The sequence below is a fragment of the Pogona vitticeps genome, chromosome 3 (assembly GCF_051106095.1).
Source record: "Pogona vitticeps strain Pit_001003342236 chromosome 3, PviZW2.1, whole genome shotgun sequence".
Taxonomy (NCBI): domain Eukaryota; kingdom Metazoa; phylum Chordata; class Lepidosauria; order Squamata; family Agamidae; genus Pogona; species Pogona vitticeps.
The window spans coordinates 124530426-124540466 of NC_135785.1; the positions used below are offsets into that span (position 1 = coordinate 124530426).

The following is a 10041-nucleotide window of genomic DNA, read 5'->3' on the forward strand; positions in this document are numbered from 1 at the left end:
AAAGAAATGAAATAAACCAATACGTACATTTGCTTGCAGCAGCACAGCTGTCCTGCATAAGTTGACAGTCCTGAGAGCTTTTAGAATAAGGAAAGAGTGGTGGCAGTAAGGAGGGATCAAAATGTGATGACATTTTAATGCTGTTAATATTTACATTGATCCTGTGACTCTTTATTTATTTTGAATGCAAAAATTATCTGTGACTTTCCTTGCAACAGTTTGTAACCATAATAATGAAGGGCAGCATCAGAGCCCCTCAAACACATAACACAGCCTTTATTAGTGTTTATATAAGTGACACAGAATAATTAAACCACATTTAGCTTGAAACTGACCATGGATTCCAGAAGCACAATTCACACTTGGCAAGGCAGTTTTTTTTCCAACACAAGCAGTTGCTTAAGTAGCTTATAATTAAACTGTGAAAGAGAAAGTTCTTTTTGTGACTCCTAAAGGATTCAGTGTTGTTTTTCTTTTGAACATGTCTTTCAGAGATGTCCTTTGGCAAGAATTTCTTGTCCCCCTTCCCAAAATTTTATTATATAAAAATAGAATAAAATTTCTTTATATACAAACATTACATTACATGATATATAGGTTAAAAAAACACTACGAAAAGACAGGCCATGGGTGAAGCAAAAGGGCAACAAAGAAAAAAGTTAAATACTGCACATTTCATAAAAATTACACTAGAAAGAGTTTTTGTTTGCAAATATCAAACAGTACCAATGTAATTGGAAATCTTTCCAAACAATTTCATTTACACCCCATTTATATTTATATCTATATCTACCTAAACCCACACATGGATACATACATGTGTATGTATGCATTTCCTTTTGTGTGTACAGTTGCATGTGTATCTGCATGTATATACACATACAACACACAGGCATATACACTAGCATACGTACACCCAGCTATGCTTGTACGCATGTTATATGTATGCATATATCTTTGGATACATACATACATGCATGCACTTACACATAGTCATATTTTAAGGCACATTTTGCTTATTTTTATTTACATCAAAACCTGGTCAATAATTTAAGAACTTTGGGGAATGATCTAGTAGTGTGCACTGAGGGAGGCGCATGCTTGGGGTAGGACTGGGTGGGGATGGAAGCAGTGTTTAATTGTTTTAAAAGAGAGCTGCTAAGGTACAAACACTGTTCCCATTAACTTGGCAACTTGTAGGGATTGGCTGTGCCCAGAAGGTAGTGTGAAATACAGTTTGAACATGCTCAGAGTCACTATCTTCTTCAACCATATCACAAAGGCAGACAGAAGGAAAGAGAGAAATCTTCTCCAGCAAATGCATCACATTAGAAATTCAAGTTCCAGAGCCCAGCACCTGTTTCTTAAACAGTTCCCACAGTCAGACTCTTTTGAGCCTCTGCTCAAATGAAGCACTGGCAGTTAGACTTTCTGGCCAGTCTCAGGTGGAGGGCCTAAATAACGAGTGGAGGGGGCTTGGTACAGAGGTACTGAGATCTCCTGGAGGTCTGGCAGCCTCCCTGGATGAGGAGGGGACAGCAATGTCATTGTTCTGTCATAATCCCTGTGCAAGACTTTCTCATAAACACTCTGCAGCCCCACAGTCTTTGGCAGTTGGGCATGATAATAGTTGTCTCGGCGCAGGGAGTCCCTTGGCAATGAGGTGCTTTTGCAGAAGGTGGAAAGCTGGGTCTTTGGGTGAGGGGAGGAGTGAGGATTGGACCGACCACAGGAGGGGCTCCAGCATCGATCTGAGTGACCCAGGATCTTGCATTCAGCAGTACATGCCCACAGTCCTAGAAAAAAGGCAAATGATAAGCAGATTGGTCAGCATGGGCATGCAATAAGCAGAAGACCGCTATGTAGTACAAGGGCAGCACATGGAACAGCACTGGATTAACATTATCTGTGAGGGCAAAGCTGAAGGCAGGTGAGGAAAATAAGAGATCTGTGAAGAACTGTTTGATCTCTTTGAATTCTAAGAGTTCTGCCAAGTTTGGCTGAAGGAAGACCGGAAGCTCTTCCACGTGGAAGTATTATGTTTTCCTCTACACACAACATATTATTTGAACAATGCCCCCGAGGCCTGTTCAAAATATGGACCTAGAAAAAGGAAGTATGGAAATGAATGAATGAATGAATGAATGAATGAATGAATGAATGAATGAATGAATGAATGAATGAATGAATGAAAATTACTGCAAAACTGATCATTAGTTCTATTCAATTTCTTGGAAGTAACCTACTACATGTTTCTGCTGTGGTGGATGCAGCAGGGCTGAGGAACACCCCGCTGAAGCATATGTTGTAGGAAGCAGGGATAGGACTGGAAGGTTCCAAACAGTGGCTCCATGCAAGTGCAGACCCATATGTGTAAGTCACAGAGACCATGTTGAGAACAAATGCTCCTATGCCCAGCTGCCACCAAAGTTGTGTCAAACTAACTGGGAAATGAGAAGCAAGGTAACACCAATTATTTCCCAGGAGTGTGGAAAGAGGTGACTGCAACATTCTCTTTCTTGATGAGACTAAATTTCCTCATAATTCCTTGTGAAGATGTGGCAACTGGATCCCTTGTGGACATTTTCTGTCCAGAAAAAAAAGACAAGAAAACAAAGGTGCTTTGTTTGCACCACTTACAAGGCCCATCAGAACAAACCAAAAGTTTCATCTAGTCTAAGATCCTGTCCTCAAGTGGTCTGCTACATACTTAATAGGTCCAATCTAATATGTTTCATTCAGGCTGGTGACAAAATAGGTTTAAATTATGGTATTCTGAGCCAATTAGTGCAGTTACACATATTAACCAAGTGATCAATTATAAATATTTTAATACATCAAAAGAGCAAATCCAATTAGGCAGGCAACACATTTATGTATTTATTTTACAAAAATATATTGATTCTCATAATAAGAAGTACTAATAAATATTATAGATGGCAGGCTTCATCTTAAGAGAGTCATATCTGAAAGATTTCCATGGAAAAGATATAACAGGGTTGTTCTCTGTTGCTCCAGAACTGGCAAAACTAGAGCCAGTTGGTAGAAATGGCAGAGAAACAGACTTTGACTAAACATTAAAAAACATTAGGTTAAAAATGTTCACAACTGCAACAGTCCACTGTGGGCAGTGGCAGATTTTCTTCGGTGGAGGGCTTAGAGCTATTGAACAGGAATGCTCTAATTCAGTGGCTCCCAACCTTGGGGTCCCCAGATATTCTTGGATTAAAACTCCCAGAAGCCTTCACCACTAACTGTGCTGGCCAGGATTTCTGGGAGTTGTAGTCCAAGAACATCTGGAGACCCAAGGTTCAGAACCACTGATGTATTGTATCCTGCACTGTAAATGCTACATTCACCAGAGGATTGGTACAAATCAGTCTCTCTCAGCCTGGTGCACTCCAGATGCATTGGATCACCAATCCCACCATCTCCATTGGTATAGTCAGTTGCCTTGCTAGCCATGTCTGTTGTGAGTTCTAGGGAAGGCTGAACACTGTGTGCTCTTGAAGGTCTAGGATAATTGTATTTTGTTCCAGTTGTATACATTATATGAATCCATCCAGAAATCAAAGTCTGTTTTCCTTCCTTAGTGTGATTTTAATAATATGTAGATATATGCATATTTAATTCATTAATTTGTAGTTTGATGAATTACACGTGGTGGAATCACTTAAAAACCACTTTACTAGTTGTAATCTTAAATTCTATTTTTTTTTCTTTACACCACAAAGTGATGCCAGCCATGCCAAAGTATTTGAAAATAAAACTTGAGTCTGAACATGGGTAAAGCTGAACCCCTGATAAATTCTACTAATTTAAACAGTTCAGCATATGCTTAACTTTCTCATTCGAATTGATGCACTGGTGGGAATTGGACTAGATTACCTTAGGGAACATCCCAGTGCTATAATTACATGAATTCAAACTAATACAAGTATTTGAATTAAACTAGTTTGTGAATTAAATGAAACATTTCAATGAAACTGCTAGCTTAGAGGTCAGTTCACTTCCTCTCAAATGTACCAGTGGACTCATCTCAGAACTACAAAGAACATATCAAAGAACATAACTACTTCATCATATCCATGACAGTGCTTTCACAACCATTGCAGCTGTGGTATATCTGGCAGTCTCGCTCACACATTAAAGAACACAGTGGTCTGAGTGCCAACTTCAGGGCAAATTCCATGGCCCATCCATTTGTTTGCCATCTGGTCAACTGAATTCCCATGGCATGGTTTTGGCTGCAGTGGTATAATAACCGAGTCAATCATCACTATCAATATACTCCTGCATTTTAGGAAAACAGAAAATAAAGGGCAGGTGGTGAAGAACTCTAACTGCAGATATCTGTCTTTTACTGGAATCAAATCTACCATGTAAAACAGGCTTCTCCAGACCAATGACCTCTAGATGTGTTGGGCTATAACACATCTGGTAGTTAACACAACTGGAGAACACTATGTTGGGAGAACACAGATGTACAACAGACAAAACTACAGGTGCCTTTAATTTCTATGTTTGGGGTGGCTTTGCTTGTGTTCGATATCTATGTAGCTATATATTCTATATTTTCTTAAGGACAAAAGGACAAAGACCAAGGCTCACGTAGACTATGGGTGGACAAATTCAAGGAGAAAAAGAGGCGAAGCAGGAACATATGAACTTGTGCCAATGAATTTAATTTTTCTGGTCAGTGAGATTTAGTTTGATGTCCAAGTGTATTATTCATCATTACACTTCTATTCTACTGTTCTTCCAGGCAACTCAAAGTAGCACAATATTTTCTCCATGTTATATTCCTAATATATCTGTAAAGTAAAAGTAGTTTACTCTACCAGAAAGCAATCCGGTGAGCTTCATTCATTCGCAGCCAAGTTCTCCTATCTAACCCAAATCTAACATCTATCCATCACACCATATTGGCTTTCAGGAAAACAGATAATGTAGAATTGGTGGCCCTCTAGCTGATAGAATCCAATTCTTATTCATCCTGGCCAGCCTAGCAAGTAGTCAGAGATGGAAGGAGTTCCAGACTCATCCAGTGAGGGCCATTGGTTCTCCACCCACATGTTTCCACGCATAATTTCCCCCTACCCCACTTTGAAGACAACATTGGAACACAGGAATGTCATCTTTAATCAGGATGATGAGGCAGTGGAGAAACCTGTTTGCTCTCCTGCTCTTAGAATGACACCAGCATGGCTTGAAACAGCTGGTGTGGAGCCATACTTTTATCAGTAACCACTGTACAGTATAGTCTTCCCAAAAAACCTGTGATCTGGATAATGTAAGATAAACATCCTGAGTTCTTTGGGCAAGATGATCATGAGTTAAGTAATTAAAGAACCCCTGCTCCTTTAGTTTCCAGTGATTCTCATACACTCAAAATTTTAACCCCTTTTGTTTGAGTATATTCCCTAGCTCTGAAACATAGGAATCTGTTGCTGTCACCAGAAATTGTGTAAGTGGGTATAATTAAGTGTTACTGTGCTTGTGGCTCTGCATATTCCTAAATCCCCTAGAAACAAGGAGAGTTTCCAAAAACAGTAGAGTGGAGTCCAGTTCTTTGAAAGTTTTTGGAAGTGTACCCTTCTGGTGCAAATGTTTTAAGGTTCCATATTGCTCATAAAATAATATGAGGGAATGGGGGAAGGGGGAAAGGAATCTTTACCATTCTGCATGTGAGTGATGAGGTCCTTCTTTAGGGCATCCCCACTGATGTCAGAATCACTGTCGTTGAAGTCGCTGTCACCTTTGCCACTGTCCTTGCCACTGAACTTCTCCGCTTCTCTGCCTGCAATGGTGTTGAAAGAGTGGCCCTTCCAGATGGCCACAGGTGGGGCTGATTCTTTGCTGTAACTAGGAACAGAGGTGTAAGACTGGAAGAGACAGAAGAAAAGATGCAGAGGTAGAGATGGAAAAGGAAGGAGGGGCATGAAAAAGACAAAATGCAACAGGGTCAGAAGATGCAATATTACCATCTCACCATCTACTCAAGATTGAAAACATATCAATTCAGCTGCCATAAATGGGTGGGGAAAAGTTCACAACCCAAGTGCTTTGTTTCACTCTGGCTGCCAAATAATTGCAAAAGCAAACCGTTCTGCTTGGGGGCGGGGGCATTACCTACAAGAAGCATTATAACATATTGGGGGACCAGCTAAGCCCTTAGAAGGAACGGGGTGTTCCTGGTCTCCACCAGGGAGTGGTAAAAGTCCAGGGAATCAGCCGCAGGGAAGCGTTTTACCTCAAGGTTTGTTCCTCGAAGTCGGCTTTGACTGTCATAAAGGCTGGCGCTTTCCTGGCTGTTCTCGGAAGCGGGGATGTCCTCGCTAGCTGGCGAGGGCTCTGGGCTTGCAAAAGAGGATTTACTGGGGAAGGAATGCATTCCGAAGCCACTGCCTTGGGCACCAGGGCTGGGGGACGCCAGGCTGCCGCCACTGCCGCCGCCGCCGCCGCCGCTCACGCTGCCTTCCGGCCGCCCCTTCTCGAGGGGCAAAGCGTCCAGCGGCTCCTCCAAGGCTCCCGTCTTCTTCTTCTTCTTGCGCCGGTTGCACGTGGTGGCGATGGTAATGATGGCCACTAGCAGCAAAGTGCAGCTCCCGGCCAGCACGACGATGACGATCAGGGGGACGTCCCACTGCACCGCCTTCCCTTCCCAAGAGCTGGCCTTGGCGGCCGAGTCCGGGCTGCTGCTGGAGGGGGGCGGCAAGGCGGCGGTCACCTGGAAGCTGACCGTGGCTGTGGTGGAGAGGGGTGGGCGGCCGTTGTCCGACACGGTAAGGAGCAGCGGGTAGACTTGGTCCAGTTCTTCCTCCGAGAGGCTCCTCCTCAGCACTACTTCCCCCGTCTTCTCGTTGATAGCAAAGAGGTCCAGCGCTCGCAGGTGCTGCTGTTGATCCTGCTGCTGCTGCTGCTGCTGCTGTTGGGACAACAGGTCTTCCTGGAAGGCGAATCTCAGTTCCGCGTTGACTCCCTCGTCGGCGTCTCGGGCTTTGACGTGCGCCACCAAGGAGTCCCTGGCAGCTTTGCTGGACACCGCGATCTCCAGGGAGCCATTGCTGAACGCTGGGTGCGTGATCACCGGCGCGTTGTCGTTCTGGTCTACCACCCGCACCTTGACAAGGGCGGCGCTGGAGAGCTGCGGGGAACCTCCATCCGTGGCTTGGACGGTCAGATCCAGCTGCTTCAGAATCTCATAGTTGAAAGTGCGCAGCGCATAAATGGCTCCCGTGGCGGGATCCACCGAGACGTAGGTGGAGATGGAGGCGCCCATGATTTGGCTGTCCAGCAAGCGGTAGGTGACCTTGCCATTGGGCCCGAGGTCCGGGTCGGCGGCCTGGACGGCAGCGAGGTAGGCGCCCGGTGGGTTGTTCTCGAGGACGGCCACCTCGTAACGGGCCCGGGCGAAGCGTGGCGCGTTGTCGTTCTCGTCGGCCAGCCGCACGGTGAGGCGGCGCACGGTCTTGGCTGGCGGCGAGCCCAGATCCTCGGCCACCACGGTCAGGTTGTATTCGGCCACGCGCTCGCGGTCCAGCGGCCCGGTGGTGAGCACGACGTAGCTGGCATCGTAAGCGCGCTGGAGGGCGAAGGGCTCGTGGGGCGCGGCCAGGAGGGCGCAGCGCACCTGGCCGTTGGCGCCCGCGTCGCTGTCCGAGGTGCTGACCAGCGCCACCAGGCTCTCCGCTGGCGCCGCCTCACTAACATAGGCCACCGTGGTTGCCCCCGCTGGAGCCGAGCCCGAACTCTGGGAGGCGGCGGCCCCCTCGGCGGCGTCAGGGACCACGGAGGTGGCGGCAGCGGCGTCTGGGCCGGGGGCCGGGGCCCCGCTGAGGGCGCTGATGGCCACGGTGGGCGCGTTGTCGTTGACGTCGAGGAGGCGCACCACCACTTTGCAGCTGGCCGCCAGCGGGGTGGCGCCGCGGTCGCTGGCCTGCACGTCGAGCTCGTAGGCGCGCTGGAGCTCGTAGTCGACGGCGCCCTGGAGGGTGAGGCGGCCCGAGAGCGGGTCGAGGCCGAAGAGCTGGCGGGCCTCGGCGGGCACCTGGCTGCCCCAGGCGTAGAGCAGCTGCCCGTTGGCGCCCTCGTCCGGGTCCGAGGCGTCCAGGTCGAGGAGCAGCGAGCCCGGGGGCGCGTCCTCGGGCAGCTCGAGGGTCAGGAGCGCGCCGTGCGGAAAGGCGGGCGCGTTGTCGTTGGCGTCCAGCACCCGCACGCTGACCGTGGCCGTGCCCGAGCGCGCCGGGCTGCCGCCGTCCTTGGCCACCAGCTCCAGGCGGTAGGAGGCCTGCGCCTCGCGGTCCAGCTCGCTCAGCAGCACCAGCTCGGCGCACTTGAGCCCGTCGGCGCGGCTCTGCGCCTCCAGGCCGAAGTGGCTGTTGGGCGAGACGGCGAAGCTCTGGATGCCGTTGGAGCCCACGTCCAGGTCGTGGGCCAGGTCGAGCGGCAAGCGGGTGCCGGGGGCGGCGCTCTCGGACACCTCCAGGGCGATGAGGGGCGTCGGGAAGCGGGGCGCGTGGTCGTTGATGTCTCGCACCTCCAACTCCACATGCACCAGGCGGTACTGCGAGGCTGAGGCGGCAGCGCCGCCGCCGCCGCCGCCCAGGCTCACCACGTCGAAGGCCAGCACGCACGGCTCCTCCGCCTGCCCGCACAGCTGCTCCCGGTCCAGCCGCTCAGTGCCGAGGCTCAGCTGCCCGTCTCGCTCCCGCACCCGCACCAGCGAGCTGTTGCCCGACTGCTTCATCAGGCGGAAACTCCTCTCCCCGCCGCCGCCACCTCCGATCCCCTTCAGGGGTAGCTCGTCGGCCAAAGTGCCGATGACCGTCCCCGGAGGGTCTTCTTCATAGGTGTGGTATCGAATAGTCTTGCCAAGGGTGCAGGAGAGCAGCCACCCTAGACAGAGAAGACCCAAAGGGTGGCAAAGTATGCCCGGAGAGCGCCTGTCCTTGGTAGCATGCATTGTTCTGGCGCTGCCTTGGGAAGAACGCGGAGGGAATGAAGATGTAAGGTGTGCGCGCACCTGCCTCTGAGGAAATGGAGAAAGAGAGAGAGAAGGGGAAGAAATCCAGCCAAAGAGTAGACCGACGCTCTTTCCGGCTGCTGGTAAGTTAGTCCTCCCCTAGACTAGTTCAGACGGGCGCTGTGCACCCGGCAGATCCCGCTTCCACCAGTCCAAAGGCTGGGAACCTTGTCCTGGCTACCTGCTGGCTGAGCCGCACGTCTGCTTCGCTTCGCGCTCTCTTTCTTTTAAGCCGGCCCGGCCCCTCCTCGGGATCTTTAATAGACGCGGATATGCAAATCGGCATAGCGTATCAGCCTATGGCAGGCTCCCCTTTCTCCCTGGACACCTCCCAGAAAATCCTTTTAATATATAAATAAATAAATAGCTAAGCAGGACTGAGTGGGAAGAAGGAGGGAGAAAGCACGTTTAGGGGAGCCCCTCCTTTATGGTCTGTGGCTCCTGGGTCTGTTTCTCTCCCTTCTTTTCTTCTTTCTGATTTGGGAGCTGAGGAATCCTGCAGGTTCTGGACGGGTCGGGAGCTGCTCAAACAAGGTCTGATCCTGGTGAAGGGCAGAAGTGAGCACTCCAGCCCGATCTAGTGTCCATTCAGAGGAAGGCCGTGTTGGCAACGCTGTGCCGAGGAAGCCTCCCTCATTCTCGGCGTGGCATCCGTCTGAGCCGGGTTCGCTCGCCTTCTCGGCTAAACCAGATCTTTCAGTGTCCGCGCCTGGTCGGACCATCCAGGGACACCGGACTGTGTCCTTGTGCCTAGGGCAGAGGACCAGATAGTTGATCCACTTGCCCACTTGCCGGTCCAGAAACCCTGAGAACGAAAAATATAAAACCGTTATCTCCCTAAAAGGCCGCCTTTCTCACACCTAGAGTTTTTCCGTGCCTTGAGTTTCTGTGCAGGCTCTGGGGGTGGGGAGAGTCAAATCTTAATCTTTTGGCTAGTAAGTAGAAGGGGGGGAAGGTGTGTGTGTGTGTGTGTGTGTGTGTGTGAGCCCCGCTCAAGAGAAGTGTCTGAGCTCACA

At 49.4% G+C, this 10041-nt stretch overlaps 1 protein-coding gene across 1 annotated transcript; it reads right to left on the minus strand.

Annotated features, from left to right (window-relative positions):
* Positions 1-259: 259 nt before the first annotated feature.
* PCDH8 (protocadherin 8) lies at positions 260-9559 on the minus strand. Its single transcript, XM_072994758.2, has 3 exons — positions 6254-9559; positions 5678-5885; positions 260-1796 (listed from the first exon to the last, which is right to left on the minus strand). Exons 1-3 carry the CDS (start codon positions 8963-8965, stop codon positions 1423-1425), a joined length of 3294 nt encoding a protein of 1097 aa, XP_072850859.2. The 5' UTR covers positions 8966-9559; the 3' UTR covers positions 260-1422.
* Positions 9560-10041: the final 482 nt, after the last annotated feature.

Coding starts and splice junctions, on each gene's coding strand:
- PCDH8 (XM_072994758.2), bottom strand. CDS start 8,965: ATGCATGCTACCAAGGACAGGCGCTCTCCGGGCATACTTTGCCACCCT. Junction 5,886..6,253: donor TTCGAGGAACAAACCTTGAG/GTAAAACGCTTC, acceptor TGTCTCTTCCAG/TCTTACACCTCTGTTCCTAG. Junction 1,797..5,677: donor CATCACTCACATGCAGAATG/GTAAAGATTCCT, acceptor CCTTTTTTCTAG/GACTGTGGGCATGTACTGCT.